Consider the following 23,110-nt stretch of genomic DNA (forward strand, 5'->3'; position numbering starts at 1 on the left):
TTTAAAGTAGATTTAAGGATGATTTTATTGGTTTTTAAATCTCTTAATGGTCTTGCTCCTTCTTATTCAGCAGATTTATCATATGAGCCTGTGAGAGCCCTCAGGTCTTCAGGTAGTGGACTTTTATCATCACCGCCCACGCCTGAGGAACGACCTGAAGATCTGAGGGCCGCACAGCGCATCAACATTTTTAAAAACAAACTCAAGGCCTGTCACAGTCTGCTCACCTCCTCCCCTCTGTCAGTAATTTTCCACTCTCCTTGCCTCTGCTCCACTCTGCTGGCCAGCCACGCCCCCTCATCAGGCAACCCGGTTCACCTGCACACTCACCTGCTCCTCATCTGCAATCAAGCCGGTTTATAAGCAGCAGCCACTCTCCACTCCTTGCCAGATTGTTCTTTGACCTCATGCAAGACTTTCCAGCGTTCTTCTCCGGACTGATCTCCCGTTGCCGACCCTGCCTGCCCGTGACCATCCCTCCTCGCCGCTTCCCAGGAAAACACCTACGCCTTCTGTCCCTGACTACGAGTTCTGCCTTCGCCCTTCTGGGGTTCTGCCTGTCTGTCCTCGTGGCCGTTTGGTGTCCTGTCCTCCTGCGGAGTACGAGTGAGTCTGTTCTTCAACTCCCTACAGGATCTGTCTGTCACCGGTGCTTGATTCGTCAGGCTGTCATCGAGCCCCGAGAGACTTGATTCCCTACCTGTGTTCGAGGTAGAGAGACTATTCACCTGTTGCTCGTGTCCATTGAACTGTTCAATAAAGGTCATTACCAACTGATCTCTTGGCTTCCGATACTGCTTGTGGGTCCTAACTCAACCCGTTACAAGGCCGACCTTTTTAGTTTTATTTCACCTTACTTCATTTAATTTATTTATTATCGAGTTCAAATTTTAGTCCCTTTTTTTTTTTAAATTTATTTATTTGAAGTATAGCATCTTATGTTCATTTAATGGTTTAATATTTTAGTGTTTTATTATCTTAGAAATGTATTTTATTTTGGTGAGTTTAATTTCCTGTGTTGAGTTTTTAAAGTTATGTTTTTTTTGGCCTTTAATGTACAGGACAGCTGAAGAGAGACAGGAAATGTGGGGAGTAGAGAGTGGGGGAAGACATGCAGTAAATGGTCAACCAGCCGGGAATCGAACTAGCAACTTCTGCAACGAGGACTATAGCCTCTAAACATGGGGCGCTTAGACCGCTAGGCCACCAGCGCCCCGTTGAGTATTAAAGGTGACATATCATGCAAAATTGACTTTTTAATGGTTCTCTACCTGAAATATGTGTCCCTGGCATGTCTACAAACCCCCCAAGAATGAAAAAAAATCCATTCTGCCCCTGTTCTGATTTCTCCACCTTTCTGTAAATGTGTGTGAAACGAGCCGTTTCAGACTTCCGTGTTTTTGTTACGTAACAACAATATCCGGTCTGTCATGGAGTCAGAGCTCGGAGCTTGTTCAGCCCATAGACTGTATAAAATAATACTGAATCCCTCCTCCGTTTTTCATTACCTGCACACGTGTGCTAACAAGGAGCTTAGGAGGGAGGCATGCTAGTTGTAGGCTGTCTTAATAAACACAAAGGTCAGTTTTACTCCCCACATCTGCAGATTTGAAGATCTAGTGGATGCTTTTTATTTATTATGGATAAGTGCTAGTGCTAGTTAGCATAGCTACATGTTGTAGCTGTGTACCAAGACACACGTCTACATACTGACAAATAAAACAAGAAACACAATCTGTGACCAATCCTTCAGAAAATGTCCCGCTGCCTTTCTGGTAGAGGTCGGGTTTACTCCCCACGTCTGCAGATTTGAAGATCTAGTGGATGATTTTTATTTTTCATGGATAAGTGCTAGCGCTAATTAGCATAGCCACATAGCTACATGTTCGTAGCTGTAGCTGTGTACCAAGACACACGTCGACATACTGATAAATAAAACAAGAAACACTAAATCTGTGACCAATGGTTCAGAAAGGTCCTGCTACAGGCGCCTCTCCGTCAGGATCAGATTCTGGATCAGATTCAGAGGGTTGAAGTAACGTGACCTCTGAGCAGCCGTGTATATTCAGCCAACATGTAAACATTAGATCAACGTGCTGGAGAGCCGAGGGCACATCCACTTCCTGAGGGGGCGTGGTCAGAGAGAAAACAGACTGTTCTGAGGACTGAAGAGGGTTTTTCAGGCAGACCAAAATCTGATTTCAAAGTGTTTTTTTGAGCATAAACTTTAAAGACATGTTTTGGGGACCTCTTAGACCAATATATATTGATGAAAAAACGTGATATGTCACCTTTAAGATATCATGAGAGTGTTTCCTCAGTTCGTTCAGCAACTTTTTATTTTTAATTTTTTAATTTTTATTATTGTCGCATATTGCATTTGGGGTCGGGGGTGGGACTAGGATGGGGGGTCTTTATATTTTTATATATATATATATATATATATATATATATATATATTAATTTGTTCTATTTTAAGTTGCTTTCATGTACAGCACTTTGTGTTACAATGTCATTGTATGAAAAGTGCTTTATAAATAAAGTCTGATAACAGTTTTTTGAACCAGGCTGTAAACATGTTTATTTCTGCTGTAAAGATAGTCTTCTTTAAATGTGTGTATGTGGTTTCTGGTGTTTCTGCAGCCAGCCTCAAGTGGACGCTCAAAGAACTGCAGTTTATAACACTTCAGCATGGGCTTCATATTTTAAGACAGGAGGTTGCGGCTTGACTCTAACGTGTCAATCCCCTTATTTGGTACGGAGCTTGTGAGTGCGTGATTATGTAGTAGTGATTATGAGTGCTGCTTGACTTTAGAGACATAAGGGGGGATTTCGTTTGGTAATTATGTTTGTAGATTACATGTATACAGTCCCTTGCCTCTCCAGGAGACCAGCTGCAGGGCAAATTAGCTACCAAAGAATCCAGCATGTCTTTTGGTCTTGAGGAGGTAGTCTGGAAAACCTATGCAGGGATGAGTGAAAGCAAAGTGGAATTCAAAAATGTCTGTGTGACCTACAGACACTGAACCTCAGGAGCTTAGTCATGCCATGCCTTCCTCTGTGCCTTTATGGAGCTTAACGTGTGATATTATTTCTCTTTGCCCTTGGAGGACCCATCATGTGTAGTTTAGACTTGTACATCACTGCATGTTGCAGCAATCTTGCAAAGAAGTTACATCAGCCGTTACTAAAGGTCAGAGCAAGTAGACTTGGCCAAGAGGAGGACAGAAAAAGGATAAATAAATAAACTGAAAAATTGAAAGGCAGAGTTTATCCAGAGTTTTTATTTTTAGTAAAGAAGTTCATTCTGATCAACAGGGTCACATAACTACCTTTTGACTCCACTTTAAAAACTCTGTAACTCATTAAATGTTCATTTTGACATTTAAAACTTTAATACCATGTTTATTTATTTTTTTGTCCTTATTTTAGGACCAAATGAAGAATGTGTTTCCCAAAATGCTAACGAGTAATGATAAGACAACATATTTAGCTTTTATTTTTAATAGATAACCAACAAGAGATCACAGTAAATATCTGTGGGCTGTATCACAGAGGAGCTCAACATACCCCGGCTTTCTCTGAGAATTTCCATCCATCCATCCATTTTCTTCTGCTTATCCGGGGTTGGGTCGCAGAGTCAGCAGTCCAAGCAAATTGACCCAGACATCCCTCTCCCCAACAACACTTTCCAGCTCCTCCTGGGGCCTTCTCCCAGTTGGACGTGCCCGGAACCCCTCTAAAGGGAGGCGTCCGAGAGGCATCCTTATCAAATGCTCGAACCCCCTCAGCTGACTCTTTTCGATGTGAAGGAGCAGCAGCTCTACTCCAACCCCCCTCTGGATGTCTGAGCTCCTGACCCTCTCTCTAATGCTGAGCCCAGACACCCTTCAGAAGAAACTCAGCCCACCACTCGCAGGGGTAGGCATGGAGGTTGGGTGCGTAGGAGGCAGGTTCGCGGTCAGACCTGGGCATGCTGATCCCCGGCAGCATAGACTGGCTGTTAGGATGTTATCCCTCAATAACCTGGCCCCCCCATACCTCACCGACCTTCTCCAGTACTACCACCCCTCACGCCGTCTCCGATCCTCTGACTCCAACCTCCTCACTCCCATCACTAAATCCAAGCACCGTACCTTGGGGGACCGGGCCTTTGCCATAGCCGCCCCCACCCTCTGGAACTCTCTCCCCCCACACATCCGTGCTTCTGACTCACTTCTTTCATTTAAGAAACAGTTAAAAACTTACCTTTTCAAACAGGCATTCCCCTCACATTAATTTTTCCACCTCTTCCCTTGTCGTCTGTTTGTCTTGTATGTCTTTATTTGTATTTATTTATTTATTTGTAAAGCGTCTGAGTTATTTAAAAGCGCTATATAAAACTTAGGTATTATTATTATTATTATTATTATTATTATTATCTTTGAGAATTTAGTTTATTGTTTTGAGAAATATAAAGAATTACAGTGGGATTCTTGGACTGCAGTGGGGAAGTCCAGAGTGACAGCGTCCACAACATTAAGGGGTTGAGGTTTACTACAGGGGCCCTTTCCCCCCCAGTAACATCGGACTTCCACCAGATCTATGTCTGGTCCGGTTCTGTGCTCTCTTGTCCGTCAACACCCACTGGTTGTGTTTTCAGAACACAGCATGGAGCAGGACCTCCGGACAGCTGGAGTCATGTGACCGAGGTTTCCCCGCAGTAATCACTGAATCAAGGATTCTCCTCCTCCTCTCCTCATCCATGTTGTCTTTCTGGTCCTCTGAAAACCTCTGACCTGTTGACTCCAGGCCTGGCTCCGCTCATCATGACGGTTTGTTTATTTTAGTGTATTTGTTTTTATATCTTATTTAATTACTATTCTCTATAAATATTCTGATATTCTTACTTATTGTGTATGGAGCAACTGTAATGACTGAATCCCCCCTGGATAAATAAAGTATTTCTGATTCTGATCCAGCTGTGGAGCACGTTAGGAGTTCCTATAAGTAGCCAAGGTTAGCTACCCTGGTAAGGAGTGAACCCCTGTTGTAGTCTACCCCTCTACCCCTCTACTTAGTATGACCCTCTGGTGTCATCTTGAGGTTTTTCATGGTTCTGGTTTGCTGTTTCTCCTGCAGGTTGTAGATTGTTGTAATCTGGAACCATTCTTGTAATGTTCCCAGGTTTATAGGTTCTGGCTGAAGTTCAACAGTTCTCTGTTCTCTCCTCTCCACGGGCACACTGAGCCTTTGTATTCTAATGCTTTGTTTTTGTTTACTCCTGGTTTCATTGGAACATGGTGTACTTTTTAATCCCCACCTTGATAAGGGTAGTATTGCAGTGGCTTACTAACCGGCCTTTTTGTGGTGAAATCCTGAATAAGAATTCCACTAACCGTTCCCTGCAGTGTGTGTTGTTCATTTTCTTCTTCTGATCTCATTTTTCATGTTAACCCTTCTGGCCAAAACTTATATCCAAGGTCTTTAAAAGATCCTCCTCTGTTATCAGACTTCATCACAATGAAATGAAAGTCTGAGTTGGAATTGATGATCTGATCCATTTTTAGATCAGATCTTCTCCTCGCATGCCCTCTCTCTGTATTCCTCCATCTGTCTCTGCTCCTGTGCTCCTCGCCCGGGAGGCCATGACTCTCAGTGCTCGTCTGTTTTATCAAACTTGAAATCCTCCGTCAAAGACACAAACCAGATTTCACTGTTACCATAAAACAGTCCAGAAGTGGGATTATGGTTCTTATGTGTAATGACAACTCTAAGAGGGTTACAGGATTGGATGTGATCATTTCCTGTGAGGAGTTTTCTGCTGCTTTTGAAATGCACTTTCTCACTGGTTATTATTATTATTATGTAGGATGTAGCTGGGACTTCATGCACACATTAATGCACTTTCTCACTGGTTTTAAACTCATTTTTATATTTGCTGTATGCTGCTGGACCTGGGTAATGTGTTTCGTTCCTTCATATTTTTAAATGTGACTGAATGACAATAAAGTGAACCTTGAACCTTGGATACATAAAACACATTTTTTGACATTATGACACAAGCTTCATTTCATCTTTTTTGCCAAATATATATATATTTATTTATTTTTTGGCATGTCTTTTTTTCAGTTTTCAGTCCATCCAATAAGACTCTGGATCTGGACTACAAAGACAGACTTTCTTTGTTGTCCCATGTATATAATGACTCAGGATCTATCAACAAGCTCCACCAAGCCCTAGCTCTCTAAGAAGACAAGGAAAAACTCCTGAAAACAGAAGAAACCTTGGGGGAGGCAATTCAAAGAGAGATCCCCTCACCACGGACAGCTGGGTGTTTTTATGAGCTGTTGTAGTCTTAAGGACAAAGTCTTTTTACATTTTTCATTTCATGGGGACGATTGGATGGTGGCATTAGTCTTTGGGGAAGAAGGGCCCCTGTTGTCCTGGTTAAACCAGCCAAGGGTGGTCCTTCAGGGCCTCCAGGGTAGCTCTGTCCTCTGGGGTCATGAGAAGACAGCTCTGGAGAAAATTCTGGCAGTCTGGATAGACAAAACAGAAATCATGGTTAAATACAAACACTGTACTTAATGTGAGTCTAACTGTGCTTCATTTATGGATGTGAGTGACTTACTGTTGGAGAGATTCTTGCTGACATACAGGTTCCCAAAGACTTTATTTTTGGAGTAGTTAAAGGTCAATTTTTTCAATTTTTCATTTCATGAGGACGATGGGATTGTGGCATTAGCCTTTCACCAGATTTCACTGTTACCATATAACAGTCCAGAAGTGGGATTATGGTTCTTATGTGTAATGACAACTCTTAGAGGGTTACAGGATCGAATGTGATCATTTCCTGTGAGGAGTTTTCTGCTGCTTTTGAAATGTCACCTGTCACATCTTCCTACGGTCATAAGATCAGATCCCTTTAGCTGAATCACTTGCCTGACACTACCACAAACTTTGTTTACATTTGGCATAACCAAAACTATTGATGGTACATTTGACTGGTACAAGACATCAGGATTAATAGAGACAACATAAACAACACAGGACAAAACCAGAGAGGAGTTCGTCCACTGGGGGCACCACAATCTACCAAAAGTTCCTCCCAGGAGATCATAGAACATAGAAACAAAACACAGGATGTGAAGTAGACCCTTCATGTGAGGACAATTTTTTTTGTGCTCATCGGCTGGAAAGTGAATGGATTATAACTGAAGATACAAAATTCAGTTTTCAAGCATCATTTTAGTAAGAAGACTTTAAATTAAGGCCATCAGGGTCTCGCTTGGAGAAGGTGCTTTGGTATGAGCTCTGTTTTCAGAAACTAAAACCAAGAGTGGGCAGGCAGACAACTACCTCAGTCTCATATACCTGAACAACCTCGTCCCATGTTTTATGGGAAGTGCTCTTTTTTTTTCCTTCCATATTCCACTTTCTCAGATTGCAGAGTTCACAAATCCTTATATTGATAAACAGTGATGGTTTTGTTCCACCACAGAGTCAGCTGACAGGAATTGGTCTCACTGCAGTGTTTTATGTTTACAGGACACACACTTTTAATTTCACATTACAGAGAGCTCACGTCCTTCAGAGATCTCCTCTCTCTGATCTTTTTTTTTTTTTTTTTTAATTTTCTTTTTATTGAACATTATACCATATATTCTAGTTGGTACACAATGACTGTGTTTTTTATTCTATCTTCTTTTACAAATGCATTATCTTTAGCTTAAACATGACTTCCTCAGTATTTTACTTTAAATCAAATTAAAATGGCCGTACCTTTCCATGTACACAAATAAAATTATGCCCAGGACATAGTGGGTATTTACATTCAGCCATGTATTTTAGCCAGTTCGGCTTACAGAATTTCACTATGATAACAGTGTAGAGAATATAGTAAAAGGTTATTGAAATAAATAAATAAACTCAAAAGAAACAAAACATTCCAACTTCTGTAGCTATGAACTAGGGTTTCTTTTCCACAATTGACATCTCAGATAAAATCTGACCTAATTGGTTTTATGTACTCCATCCAGTTTTCCCAAATTCTTTTAAATTTATCCGCCTCCAGTCTCAAAGAAAAAGTTAATTTTTCCATCAAATATATATTGTGTATTACCTCAACCCAGTCCTCAACCTTGGGTGCTTTATTCGTCCTCCATTTTCTAGTAATTGCTTTTTTGCTTGCAATCAGCATTATTCTATAAATATATCTATCCCCAAATCTTGTAAAATTGATGTCCAATTTCCCCAAGTATAATACCTCAAATGTATGTGGAAGGTTTACCTTCAGTATTTTATCCATACACTTCTTAAGCTCCTGCCAGTAGCTATCAATGGAGGGACAACCCCAGAACACGTGGAAATGGTCGGCTTTATCAACTCCACATAATCTCCAACACTTTGTGTCATGATACTTTGTTTGCGCTGGTGTTCTAAAGAATCTTGTGATGTTCTTCCACCCGTGTTCTCTCCATGATAGGGAGCAAGTTGTCCTCCACTGCTGTTCATTTATCTCTTCCCATTCATCCCCTGATATGACAAGGTTTGCCTCCCTCTCCCACCTATTTTTTATATATAAAGTGTCATTTCCCTTTAAGTCTTCCACTCCCTTATATAATTTTGAAATTAGCTTTTTCCCCAGTTTTGATTCATATGCTGAAATGAACATCTTAATGATTTCCAACCCGCTCCCCTCAATGGATCCTCTTATTGTTTGCTCTAGATAATGCCTTAACTGCATGTACCTGTATTGATCCAGATTCGTTAGACTGTATTGGTCTTTTATCTCTTGAAAACTTTTAATCTCCCTCTCTCTGATCTTATCTGACAGAAGTTTGATCCCTGGATAGAAGTGTTGGTTTTATTGTGGACAGCTTGGCCTGCGCTTTGACTGACTGTGAGGATATGTATGATAATAACTGAGAGCAGGTCATGGCTTTAGTTCCACACTTTTCTAATTAAGACGGGAGCACTTGGAGGTGATGAAGTTGTGATGAGAGTGTGTGTAGTGCCGTCACCGTGTCTCTGCGCTCTGTGTGCGTCGTACAGCAGTCTTAATTAAAGGTATAACTACACATAGTGACTCTGACATAGAAACATTGAAAAAATGACTGTCTCTTTGGTCCGTGGTTGTTTTACGTCTTCTGATGTTACTTTGGTTTTACCTCCCGATGAACACGCAAGGACACAGTCCGTTTTGTTCCTCTACACTTTGGAGAAATGTGACGGTGAGACAAAGCTGATTAAATATTTGATGAACTTTAAGACATGCTTTTATCTTTTAATGGCAGCTTATCCGGGTCTGTTAATATGTTGTTATTCAATGAAATGAAAATGTGTGAAAGGCATTAAAATATAATCAGACTTCAGTTCTCCCTCTCACCACCTGAATCGCAAATTTCACCTGCCTCTAAAACGAGCGTACACATGGGTCAGAAGTTGCTCACCGGTGAGCACATTTTCTCTTCAAGTTTGTTTTTAGAAATCACAAACTTGGTGTGAACTTCAGGCCCTGTTTTGTGCATAAGCAATGTTTATAAATGAGACCCCAGCTCTTTTGAATTGGTGTTTATGTGGTTTCCGGTACTTCTGGAGCCAGCCTCAAGCGGACACTCAAAGAACTGCAGTTTGTAACACTTCTGCATTGGCTTCAATTCTCGCTGCTGGAGGTTGCTGCTTGGCTACACCCTACTGGACACTTCAACAATATCAATTAAGTGCACTTTTGAGTCTTTGTGCTCAACGAACTCTCTGAACAATAAAAAACTGTAGTATGTATTTATAGACAGTCCATGTAGATGGTCAAGAAAAGTAATGCTTGATTGCTTCACTGCAGCTGAAACTCTCATCCACGCCTTCATCACCTCAAGACTCGATTATTGCAATAGCATCCTCTACGGTTCACCCAACACTCTCCTCAACAAATAACAATACATACAAAACTCAGCTGCACGCCTCCTCACTCACTCCTGCTCCAGAGACCACATCATCCCAGTCCTCCAGAACCTCCATTGGCTTCCCATCCCCTCCAGAATACCAGTAGAAGATCCTACTCATCACCTACAAAGCCCTCCACAGTCTAGCTCCCTTCTACCTCACTGACCTTCTGCAGCCATACAATCCCTCCCGCAACCTCCGCTCCACCAACACCAACCTCCTCACCCCTCTCACCAAATCCAAGCACCGAACCTGGGGGGACAGGGCCTTCTCTGTCGCTGCCCCCACCCTCTGGAACTCTCTCCCCCAACACCTCAGATTCTCTCCCTCACTCACCAAATTCAAATCCGGACTCAAAACACACCTTTTTACAAAGGCTTTTAACTTATAATTGATAGAGCGCTTGGAGAATCTTTTAAAGCGCTTTTATAAATAAAATGTATTATTATTATTATTATTATTATTATTATTATTATTATTATTATTATTATTATTATTATGTAGGATGTAGCTGGGACTTCATGCACACATTAATGCACTTTCTCACTGGTTTTAAACTCATTTTTATATTTGCTGTATGCTGCTGGACCTGGGTAATGTGTTTCGTTCCTTCATGTTTTTAAATGTGACTGAATGACAATAAAGTGAACCTTGAACCTTGGATACATAAAACACATTTTTTGACATTATGACACAAGCTTCATTTCATCTTTTTTGCCAAATATATTTTATTTTTTTATTTTTTTGGCATGTATTTTTTCAGTTTTCAGTCCATCCAATAAGACTCTGGATCTGGACTACAAAGACAGACTTTCTTTGTTGTCCCATGTATATAATGACTCAGGATCTATCAACAAGACCACGGACAGCTGGGTGTTTTTATGAGCTGTTGTAGTCTTAAGGACAAAGTCTTTTTACATTTTTCATTTCATGGGGACGATGGGATTGTGGCATTACTCTTTGGGAAGAAGGGCCCCTGTTGTCCTGGTTAAACCAGCCAAGGGTGGTCCTTCAGGGCCTCCAGGGTAGCTCTGTCCTCTGGGGTCATGAGAAGACAGCTCTGGAGAAAATTCTGGCAGTCTGGATAGACAAAAGAGAAATCATGGTTAAATACAAACACTGTACTTAATGTGAGTCTAACTGTGCTTCATTTAATGAATGTGAGTGACTTACTGTTGGAGAGATTCTTGCTGACATACAGGTTCCCAAAGACTTTATTTTTGGAGTAGTTAAAGGTCTTTTTCATTTTATTCATTTCATGGGGACGATGGGATTGTGGCATTATTCTTTAGGGAAGAAGGGCCCCTGTTGTCCTGGTTAAACCAGCCAAGGGTGGTCCTTCAGGGTCTCCAGGGTAGCTCTGTCCTCTGGGGTCATGAGAAGACAGCTCTGGAGAAAATGCAGGCAGTCTGGATAGACAAAAGAGAAATCATGGTTAAATACAAACACTGTACTTAATGTGAGTCTAACTGTGCTTCATTTTATGTATGTGAGTGACTTACTGTTGGAGAGATTCTTGCTGATATACAGGTTCCCAAAGACTTTATTTTTGGGGTAGTTAACGTTCTTTTTCAATTTTTTCATTTTTTCATTTTATGGGGACAATGGGATTGTGGCATTAGTCTTTAGGGAAGAAGGGCCCCTGTTGTCCTGGTTAAACCAGCCAAGGGTGGTTCTTCAGGGCCTCCAGGGTAGCTCTGTCCTCTGGGGTCATGAGAAGACAGCTCTGGAGAAAATTCTGGCAGTCTGGATAGACAAAACAGGAATCATGGTTAAATACAAACACTGTACTTAGTGTGGGTCTAACTGTGCTTCATTTATGGATGTGAGTGACTTACTGTTGGAGAGATTCTTGCTGACATACAGGTTCCCAAAGACTTTATTTTTGGAGTAGTTAAAGGTCTTTTTCAATTTTTTCATTTTTTCATTTCATGAGGACGATGGGATTGTGGCATTAGTCTTTGGGGAAGAAGGGCCCTGTTGTCCTGGTTAAACCAGCCAAGGGTGGTTCTTCAGGGCCTCCAGGGTAGCTCTGTCCTCTGGGGTCATGAGAAGACAGCTCTGGAGAAAATTCTGGCAGTCTGGATAGACAAAACAGGAATCATGGTTAAATACAAACACTGTACTTAATGTGGGTCTAACTGTGCTTCATTTTATGAATGTGAGTGACTTACTGTTGGAGAGATTCTTGCTGACATACAGGTTCCCAAAGACTTTCTTATCGGGGTAGTTAAAGGGGAAATCTCCATGAACCATTGTATAAAGCAAGACACCTAGCTGCCATACTGTGGCTGGTTCAGCTTTGTATCCCCTGTTGGTTATCCACTCAGGGGATTGGTACATAGGGGTTCCTACAATTCACACAGACAGAGAAACACAGGTTAGAGGTGAAGGTCAGATGTAGAGGACTGAGAAAGCAACTACGTTTGGTGAGTTCTAAGACAAGGATTCTTTTCAGTGAGGGACGGCGTACCTGGTCCTGAAGTGTATCCCTCCTCAGTGACAAATGTGCCACATCCAAAATCTATGATGCGCACACGAGGGACATCAGAGCCGGTTTCAATAAGGATGTTCTCCATCTTGATGTCCCTGTGGAAAACGCCTCTGGAGTGGATTTCTATGAAGGCGTCCACCAACTGCTTTCCTATGATCTGAGGCAGACAGGAAGACGCACAGAGGTTAAATGACATGTTTTATGGACACTGAAAACAGAGAAACAATGCTAAACACATGTTTGCAAGTACTTACTTTCACCTCATGCTCCAGCATAGGACGCTGTCCTGTTTCAAAATAATCGCAGAGTTCCATGCAGGGGACTGGTCGCTCCAGAACAAGAATTAGTTCTTGCCCCACAATGTACCAGTTGAGCAGGCCCACGACTGCACTAGGTCCTGATTCTAGTGGCTTTGCTTGCTGAAGCAGTGCAACCTCCAGAGGGACTTCGCGTTTTCCTGAACCCCAAGGCTTTATACATAGAGAAAGAGGGAAAAAGATTAAGCAAAGAGTTGTGCATTCAAAGCTTAGACAGCGTTTCAACTTTAAGATTTACGTCAAAGAACACATGCTTAGGTTTTCTTGCGCTCTGTACGAAAATAAAATGTCAGGTGATGTTTTACACATTCAAATAATGGAACAAGAACAAACATGTCTTACCACCTTGATGATCTTAGCTGCTATCAGATGAATGTGCTTGATGGCAACCTACAGACGAGAGAAATGTGGTTAGGTTTTACTATGCATAAAGTAGAGATGCAGGTGTGTGTGTGTGTGTGTGTGTGTGTGTGTGTGTACATGAGTAAATGTGTACAGTGTGGGACATTTATTAAACTTACTGGCAAATTGTCCCGTCTCCTGTAGCCAGCAAAGACTGCCCCGAAGCCTCCTCTACCGAGGAGTTCTTGCTCCACATACTTCTCTTCGTAGGCATCTACAAAAAGAAAACAGTTGGATTTAACATTCTTTGTCCTGTTATTGATTCTACATGTTTCAGTTAGCTTCATTCATATCAATCAATCAATCTGATTTCCAATGTGAATATAAAAAAATATAATTTCTTAGCCAACATACCTTTAATGGCTTTAAGGAGAGGGCTAAGCAATGGGACGTCATGGTCTTCAAGATCGCTTGAAGGTTGAGCGTCCTCATTGTGGGAAGAGCCACAGAAGGTCTCGCTGTGGTATTCAGCAAGAATGGGGGTCACTCTGCTCCTCTTCCTTGGCCCCTCTTCGGTCTCATCAGCAGTGGACTTCCTTTTCGAACTGTTCGTACTCTCCCCAGTATCTGTCCAAAGTCTACTGCTAACTGAGCCGGCACAAGATGTTGGCCAAGTCTTCAGACTGCAGCTGTCAGAGGGACTTGATGGACTTGTCCTGCTCTTCTTGCTGGGTCTTTCAAGACTCTCCTCAGAGTGTCTCTTTGTGCTCGCTGAGCATTGAACAGTGTTGTTCGATTTGTACGATCTGGATGCCATGACTCGAAAAGTTGTGGTTGTCCGCCGTAATGATGAGTGAAAATGCCAAACTGGTTTAAATATAGCCAAGTAAGATTTATTCAGTCCTGTCAGACCTTTGTGACATCACAAAGCTCCTTTGTGAGTCAGAATGTGATGTCAGGAACATGGACACATTCATGGTGTCATGGCAACTAAAACAAAAAGAACTATTCTGATTGAGATTGAAAACATGGTTGTTAGCATGTTGTTAGCATGTGTCTGCCTTATATTGTGACTGTGAAATAAACCAGTTGGACAGTTCATTTATCACTTCATGTAAATCTCTTTTTTTCCCATCATCATATTGAGCAATTTCAGGCAGGTTGTGTTTTCCTACATTAATGTGCAAATACAATCATGACTTATTACCTTGCTTTCGAATAACCAATAATAATGGTAATTGTATGTTCAGTACTTGATTCTGATTGGTCAAATCCCCATACATATTATTAGTTTTATAGCAAAAGAGACACCAGGGACAACTGTATCACACATCATATCAAATCAAGTGGAGCACATTAATAAAGTTTATGTTTCCATCTCTTTCTGCTGACAGTGTGGTAAAATGTTGGTTTCTGATCACTTCAGTAATCAATATGGAGGACATTTTTATTATTAGGCCTACACTCAGAGAGCACAAAACTGCATATTCATGTTTAAAGCTGGGGTTGGCAGTCTCGGAAAACTAGCATGAATTTGAATGTAGCATTTCCTCAGGACCCCTCCCCTCCTCCCTCAGAGCTCCTGCAAAACGCTGCCGCCCCCCCGAGTGCCGCTGACTTGCGACCATATGATGTTGACTGATTCAAAACCGTTCCTCACCAAAACATTCTCATAGTGAAAGTTAAAAACACAAACAAACATGGCTGCTGTTAGTACTTATAACTGTCATTCTAGCATTATACCAGTACCACCAGTGACACGATATCAGGAGAAAAGTTATAACACACATATAATACTGTAACAGCTCTACTGTTTGTTAAACGTGTTCAGTGTAGATGTTCTTAATTCCTACAGTGTTGACAGTCAGTGAAGGCATCAGGAGAGGTGTAGAGTGTGTGAGCTGGAGAGAGGAGAGACAAGAGGAGAAGTTCTTCATTCATTCAAACATTGATTGTTGTTTTGTTGGTTGGCGTGATCACGGCCGATCACGGTTATTAAAACTCAACGTGTTCACGAATCGGCTCGTCATCCCTACAGCGTCCGGACTGACGCTACAGTACATCTACATTTTCTGTAGGACTTACTAGATGTCATTCATTCTTCTGCTTGTCAGAGCCCCCGTGGTGAGAGCTTTTTAGACTCTGATCCGGACTACAGTCCTGAGCAAATGAGCAAAGCACCTCATCAGGTCAGAGGAAAGTTTTTAGCCACACATCTGCTTTTGAGTTCTGCTACACAGAGCAAGAGGAGGATCACTGTTATGAAAAGCGACAGCTGAAAAGGGGCAAAATAGATGCCTGAAAAGCGATGGATAAAGAGAGAGGACAAACGAGTCAACATGGGGGCGGCATTTCTGCTGGCGAAAGCTTAAGGAATTAAAGGGTCTTAAAAGGGATGCTATTCCTGTTTTTATATGAGAGGCCGTTTAGGCAGTATTTCATACTTTGTAGTACACACTCTATCAGACTCTCACAGACACACTACAATACCCTCTTACATGCACAATCATACTCTCTAACAAACACTACTATACCCTCTTACATGCACAATCATACTCTCTAACAAACACTACTATACACTCTTACATGCACAATCATACTCTCTAACAAACACTACTATACACTCTTACATGCACAATCATACTCTCTCACAAACAATTCTAAAATAAATAGTTTGGATCCAGTAAAATGATGATGAAGAGGAACAGTTGAAGCTGTGCAATCTGCTGTTAATGGAGGGAATTCAGTCTGCAGATGTGGAACACTGACACAGACCATAATGCTTCAAGCTGCAAATACTGTATTTTACATTTCCTCTAACGTAGTTTGAGAGCATCTTTCAGTGGACCCTCTCTGCCAGGAAAACCTCATGTCTTTAAATTCCAAGACCTAAGTTTGCTTCACAGACTTTTTGTTGTAAATGTAGAGCTCTCCCAGCGCTCCCACAGTGGATTCAGACTGATGTTCTCATCAGGGGTTATAATGTTAGTCTTGATCCTTTAGACTTAGAAGAAGGTGTTTTCTCAACTATGCGAGGGAAATAAATCTGTGGTGCCCGTGTCCGAGAGGTTATGCTGTTTTAGAAGATTAACTTGTCAACCTTTTGATCCCTTAGTTTTTCATTCATTATGAAGGTTATTATTTTTATATCATCAACTGAAGATTTACATGATAGTGTAATCTCTCATGGCAGCGCTTGCAGCATTTTAATGTGAGTAAAACACAGTCCAGCTGTTCCACCTGTAAAAGCACACTGATGCACTGAAGATGCCAAGAAAGACAAAACCACTGCAATAAATTAACTGCATGGATAACCAGCGGACCAAACTCTGGCAATGTTGGTGTAACATTAATCTCATTTACTTTGATGAATGCACTAACATTCATCAACATGGCGTTGTTTCACTTGGCTGTACGTCCATATTCATCATATTATTGGTACGTTCACAACAAAAACATGATGCAAAAGTCCAAAAGCTGACTTTATCTCAACTATCTGAATAAATACCTCGACATCCACACCTTCCTGGAGGAATATTCAAATGTGTGTTTGGCAGATCAGTGATTTCATATCCAGATGAACGATCTAAAGTCTTATCAACCAAACCTCATCCAGATTACTTACACTGCGAGATTAAAATGATGATGGAGGCAGGATTCACTGAAGGGGTCAAACTTGATAAATCTCCTGGGATCTTCCTAAAACCAGATTCAGCACAGAGATCCTAAAAGCGGGAACGTTTGAAATTGCTCTTCGGTTTTTCAATTTATATCAACAGATATAATATTCACATTGTGCCACAGAATTGTATTAACCTATTCCTTTAACTTTTAAGCTTGTGTCAGCTCATATCCAACTTTACTATCACTAAAGGGTTTAACTTTGCAACAGTGGATTAAAAGTCAAAGTCATTATTCAAAGCTATTTCATGAGATTCAGAAACAAGACAATCGCAGCAACTGTCACAAATGTTTTCTTCTGTTTTTGCTATTTAATGCAGTTAGCATTCTTCTTCTTCTGTTACTTAAAGGTGACATATCATGCAAAATTGACATTTTAATGGTTCTCTACCTGAAATATGTGTCCCTGGCATGTCTACAAACCCCCTGAGAATGAAAAAAATCCATTCTGCCCCTGTTCTGATTTCTCCACCTTTCTGTAAATGTGTGCTGAAACCAGCCGTTTCAGACTTCAGTGTTTTTGTTACGTCACAACAATATCCGGTCTGTCATGGAGTCAGAGCTCGGAGCTTGTTCAGCCCATAGACTGTATAAAATAATACTGAATCCCTCCTCCGTTTTTCATTACCTGCACAAATGTGTGCTAACAAGGAGCTTAGGAGGGAGGCATGCTAGTTGTACGCTGTCTTAATAAACACAAAGGTCAGTTTTACTCCCCACGTCTGCAGATTTGAAGATCTAGTGGATGATTTTTATTTGTCATGGATAAGTGCTAGCGCTAGTTAGCATAGCCACATAGCTACATGTTCATAGCTGTGTACCAAGACACACGTCGACATACTGACAAATAAAACAACAAGAAACACTAAATCTGTGACCAATGGTTCAGAAAGGTCCTGCTACAGGCGCCTCTCCGTCAGGATCAGATTCTGGATCAGATTCAGAGGGTTGAAGTAACGCGATCTCTGAGCAGCCGTGTATATTCAGCCAACATGTAAACATTAGATCAACGTGCTGGAGAGCCGAGGCACATCCACTTCCTGAGGGGGCGTGGTCAGAGAGAAAACAGAGTGTTCTGAGGAGGACTGAAGAAGAGGGTTTTTCAGGCATGCCAAAATCTGATTTCAAAGTGTTTTTTTGAGCACAAACTTTAAAGACATGTATTGGGGACCTCTTAGACCAATATATATTGATGAAAAAAGCGTGATATGTCACCTTTAATGTGGTTAACAAACAGTTTTTTGACGCTCTATAGCAACCGTCTGGCGGGAATACCGTATTACAACCAGGCAGCGGTAAAAACAATGAAAAATTGTACTTTTAAAATGAGAAAATATTCAACATTATTTTTTCCATTTATACTAAGTGAACAAATATTCAAATATTCGAAAATCATTGCCCATCCCTAATCGGGACACACTTTTTACCCGGCTACTAACTTCAAATCCAAACACGTTTTTAAAAACATTGATTAAAGATTATTTTATTGATTTAAATGATTTATGTTTACAGTTTTTAAAAATAGTCCCAAGATTCCAAGTCAGTTAGCGGTCCATGGTGATGGATTCTTATCTGCCATGACCAAAATGACAAACCAAACAAGTTTCTGCCATTTTCCTGCAGCTCAAAAATAACAAAGACAAAGCAACTATATAAAGCTAAATAAAAGTTGTCTTTAAACAAATTAAACAAGTGAACTGTCTGTGATTCAGTGGATTTTTATTCAATAGATGAACAATGACAATATTGCTAGTAGGAGTGTGATTTTGGAAAAATAAAAAATGTCACTCGTCCCTCCTCGTCCGTTCCCTCTGGAGCACCATGCTCGGGTAAGGCATGATCAGGAGGCTGTATTACCACACGCCTGTCTGGGTGCTCCTCGCTAAAGTTGTCACCATGTTCTTCACAAATGTTGTGAAGTACACAACAGGCCAGTGTTACTGTCTTGCTGAGCTCCAGCTTGCAGTCGTTTCTTTTGAGAAGGCACCTCCATCGTCCCTTTAGCCTCCCAAAAGCCATCTCCACAACCGACCTTGCACTGCTCAGCTGGTAGTTGTAGGTGAGTTATTCAGGGGTCAGTCTTCCAGTGTCTGAAAATGGCTTCATGAGCCAATCTTGCAATGGATGTGCTGGGTTATAATAATAATAATAATGCATTTTATTTATAGGCGCCTTTCTTGGCACTCAAGGTCACCTTACAACATTAAAAAGAAACAGAGTTTAAATAGCAAACAGTAAATAAAACACAATTTAAAAAGTTTGAAGTGAATGGACAGAGGAGTTGTGGTCAGATGGAATAAGCCAGTTTAAACAGATGGGTTTTGAGTTTGGATTTAAAATGTGGGAGTGAGTCAGTGTTACGGAGGTCAGGTGGGAGAGAGTTCCAGAGCTGGGGAGCAGAGCGGCTGAAGGCTCTGCTCCCCATGGTAACAAGGCGAGCAGGGGGGACAGTGAGGTGGATGGAGGAGGAGGATCTGATCAAGCAATGTCCAACATCACAGCCGGAGATGGTCACTTCGTTTTGACCCAGCAACTGAGGACATCCCACAGACTGGAGTGTTTCAGGACTCTGGCGTCGTGTACACTCCCTGGAAAGCCCACACACACGTCCCAGAATATTCCCTTGCCATCCACAACAGAATGGAGAACAACAGAATGCCAGCCTTTCCAGTTGTAGTAGTCTCTAGGATACTCCTCCGGTGCAATTATTGGGATGTGGCTTCCATCTATAGCACCAAAACACTGTGGTACTCTCCACCAACTTCTCTGCATTGGGAAGTTTAGTGTGTGCAGGAAGCAGCACTCTGATGACTGTGTTGTAAAATTCCTGGACACAGTTGAAGACAGTAGCCTACTTAGGATGACCCCAAAAAGATGGCTGATGGTCAGGTACTCACTGCCGGTGGCGAGCTTCCAAAGGGCGATTGCACACTCAAACGGTAATTGGTGTCCCCCCCCCGGTTGAAATCCAGAACAATGGTGTCCCACCAGTGGTGATATCGTGCCCAGACAACAGGCGACCTCCACCTCCCCATCATCTTGAAGACTATCTATAAAGATCTATAAAGAAAGAAATCAAAGTACTGATTACTGATTTGTTAAATAGACACCAGTTTAGTCGATGCTAAACAAACAGCTAAATTGAGCTAGCGGGCTAGCAGAGAGGCTAACAACAGTTTACGTTCAGACTTATTAAGAATAAAAATCATTACCTTTCTTCTCAGATGAAGTCACCGTCCATGTGAAGCACGATGAGTAGCACAGAAGTGTTGGTAAAGTTGGATAAGTTCTCTTTGGAACCCCATGTGATGACGAAAAGCAAGGAGCAACACCAGCAAGCATGCTATGCTGTCCGCCATTGTTGTTATTGCAAGGGAAAGTTCACGCCAATGCTGCTGGGAAAAGCGGTCACGTAGAAGTGACGTCACAACGTGGCTCTTCCATGGGCTCGAGTGGGTGGAAAAACAAACTAGTGTCGAGTTTGTTCACAAGTTGAACCAGATCCAAACCAGCTTGAGCACCAGCCTGGAACTATTACAAAGTAATTAAAGTGATACATTATATAAGTTCTGATTATGAAGTATTTTGTGACTCAGCACTCAGAGACCATTGTAATTGAATAAATGAAACATGCATGCTGTGAACTCTCTCTTGACCTGTCAATCAAAGAGTTAGGCCACGCCCACACAGTCCTGAGAAATGCTCTGACCTGTAAAAGAAGCTGTTTTTTAACATGTATGTTTTTTCAGAGTTATGGATGTTTATTTTCACTCAGATTCTTCCTGATGCTTCATTACACTTTTCATTTTTCTACTCTATATGAATTTCAAATATTCCATTCACGTTTCCAGAGGCTTTAACTCATACATTACAGTAAAATGAGAAACAGAAAAGTTAATTTGAGTCAAAATAAGAAACAAAAGATAATAATCAGATTATCCTTTTCATATTTCACTGCTGTGTGCTGATTTAAAACTGTGGAATAAAAGCATCACAGCACTTGAAGTCAAGGTGTGTCAGCTTTCACTCCGTCTGTCAAATGAAGTGATTTTGACAGATTTAGTAAAATATGCTGAGGCTGCAAGTTTCTGAGGAGAAAGAAAGATCATCCTGAGCTTGTTTAGTCTTCCAGAATTAATTTATGAGCTCTGACCGAGACCCCGTTTCTTCAACCTCTCCTTCTGCCCCCCATCAGAACGAGTCAGAGGAAATTAAAAGTAACATTGGAAATAAAAAAATAAATTAGGGTTATTATATTATACCACATGAACTGTCTAACACATAGACACCCAGCAGGGGGTTTATCTAACTTCTGTTTGTGTGAGTTGAGAATCACACAAGGAGCAACTCAGAGGGGTTGGACTCTAACAAACAATGCAACACAGAGTGTTTAGATTGTGGTCATATCTGTATGTGCACGCACACACACATACACACACACACACACACACTTAAAACACCAACATTGTAATGTAATCTAAGCTTGACCTTGCACAGAAATGGATGACACCTCTCTCACAGACAAACGTTGTTCACCCACCTCGTGCTCCAGCTCAACTCATCAGCTGGACTTCCTGCTGCGCTCTGCTCTGTGTATAGGTGTGAAAGTCCAGACTAATGGATCTCTTCTGGCTCTGCTCTCTGTTTCATCCCTTTGCTTTCACCTGAAAGCACTCGCCTTTCAAATGATAGAAGTAAAATCACACAACGGGCCTTCATCACTGCAGTCTGCAAGTGACAACTGTGTGTTACACACCATCCAGCAATGGCATGTAGAAAAACTCAGTTTATAAAACCACAAAATGTTAGATTGTTAAACCAGACACATATTGTATTCCCTTATAAGATTATTTTCATTCAACTGGAAAACAAACTATAAGTGGAGTGAGAGGACGGCTAAGCCTCCAAATAGAAGTATGTAAGGATATGCATGAGGGATATTGAACTACAGGCACAGAGATATTACTATCCATCCATCTTCCTCCGCTTACCCAAGTCCGGGTCGCGGGGGCAGCAGTCTCAGCAGGGAAGCCCACACACTCCTCTCCCTGGCCACTTCCACCAGCTCTTCTGGGAGGATACTGAGGCGTTCCTAGGCCAGCTAAGAGATATAATCTCACCAGCGTGTCCTGGGTCTTCCCTGTGGCCTCCTCCCAGGCGGACATGCTCGAAACACCTCCCCAGGGAGACACCCGGGAGGCATCCTTATCAGATGTCCGAACCACCTCATTTGGCTCCTCTTGATGCAGAGGAGCAGCAGCTCTACTTTGAGTCTTAGCTCCTGACCATATCTCTGAGGCTGAGCCCAGACACCCTGCGGAGAAAGCTCATTTTGGCCTCTTGTGATCGTTATCTTGTTCTTTCGGTCACTACCATAGACTGTAAATAAAAATGGACAGCATTGCTCCGCCTCTTCCTGTTGTACTGTTCTGAAGCTAAAAAAATCCCTCTCCTGGGCGCCGCCATTGTGCAGCCAGAGCATAGACTGTATAAAATATGGACTTAGTATCCGTGATGTCACCCATCTGTTCCTGAGAGCTGTTTTGAAGCAAATCGACGGCAGCAGCCATATTGGTAATGCGGAACTCAACCAGGCAGAGTGTGACGTAGTGTGAGCCCCTTAGCCAATGGCTGTGTGTTCCCGACCGGGAGTCACGTCAGTCATGTCCTTATTTGGGCAAAACTCATAATCTTAATATCTTCTGAACCGTCACGTCAGAAAAAAAATCAACCCCCGTACAGTGTGTGCCATTAGAGAGATTAGCTTCATAGGGCCAAGCCGTTTTTTGAACCAGGCTGTAAACATGTTTATTAATGCTGCAAAGATCGTCTTTTTCCCATTCATATCTATGTAGTTTCCGGTGTTTCTGCAGCCAGCCTCAAGAGGATTCTCGATGTACTGCTGCTTATAGCACTTCCGCATTGGCTTCATCGTTTGAGACCGGAGTTTGCCGCTTGAGCCAGAGCCTGTAAAGCCACTGTAATAAGCTCCGCCCTGCAGCGTAGCGTCACAAGACGCTGTGTATCCTTTGAAGTTTCTCTCCACGGCGGCTGTGAATCAAAGGAAACAGGAAGTAAAACCCCGTTTTTTAAACTCTAATAACTAACGAAAAAGAAACTTTTCAGGAAAAAGAGGCCTTGAACACAAAACAGTCAAATACTAACTACATATCACCACAGCATACGGATGTGACAAACATTCGTACGACGTGTATTTATTTTTGAAAGTTTGACTGCTCCCCCATTCAAATGAATGGGAGAGACGGAACTTTTGACCTATACTGCAGCCAGCCACCAGGGGGCAGTCACACTGCTGAAAGCCTCACCACCAGCCATCGGAACCTCTCCCTTG

At 41.8% G+C, this 23,110-nt stretch overlaps 1 protein-coding gene and 1 long non-coding RNA gene across 3 annotated transcripts; both read right to left on the reverse strand.

Moving 5' to 3' along the window:
• Positions 1-6,087: 6,087 nt before the first annotated feature.
• On the reverse strand, positions 6,088-6,678 carry LOC117829694. Its single transcript, XR_004634672.1, has 2 exons — positions 6,614-6,678; positions 6,088-6,521 (listed from the first exon to the last, which is right to left on the reverse strand). It is a non-coding gene; the product is annotated as an uncharacterized LOC117829694 (long non-coding RNA).
• Positions 6,679-10,636: 3,958 nt separating this feature from the next.
• Positions 10,637-14,012, reverse strand: LOC117829693 (serine/threonine-protein kinase pim-1-like). Of its 2 annotated transcripts, XM_034707317.1 has the most exons (10): positions 13,492-14,012; positions 13,257-13,351; positions 13,078-13,125; positions 12,673-12,888; positions 12,398-12,575; positions 12,099-12,275; positions 11,763-12,005; positions 11,427-11,670; positions 11,098-11,333; positions 10,637-11,004 (listed from the first exon to the last, which is right to left on the reverse strand). In XM_034707317.1, the coding sequence occupies exons 1-7, from the start codon at positions 13,892-13,894 to the stop codon at positions 11,914-11,916; spliced, it is 1,209 nt and encodes a 402-aa protein (XP_034563208.1). In that variant the 5' UTR covers positions 13,895-14,012; the 3' UTR covers positions 10,637-11,004; positions 11,098-11,333; positions 11,427-11,670; positions 11,763-11,913. The 2 variants fall into 2 exon arrangements, with proteins under 2 accessions (XP_034563208.1, XP_034563209.1); XM_034707318.1 differs by lacking the exon at positions 11,098-11,333.
• Positions 14,013-23,110: the final 9,098 nt, after the last annotated feature.

Source organism: Notolabrus celidotus, chromosome 18, assembly GCF_009762535.1.
Source record: "Notolabrus celidotus isolate fNotCel1 chromosome 18, fNotCel1.pri, whole genome shotgun sequence".
Taxonomy (NCBI): Eukaryota; Metazoa; Chordata; class Actinopteri; order Labriformes; family Labridae; genus Notolabrus; species Notolabrus celidotus.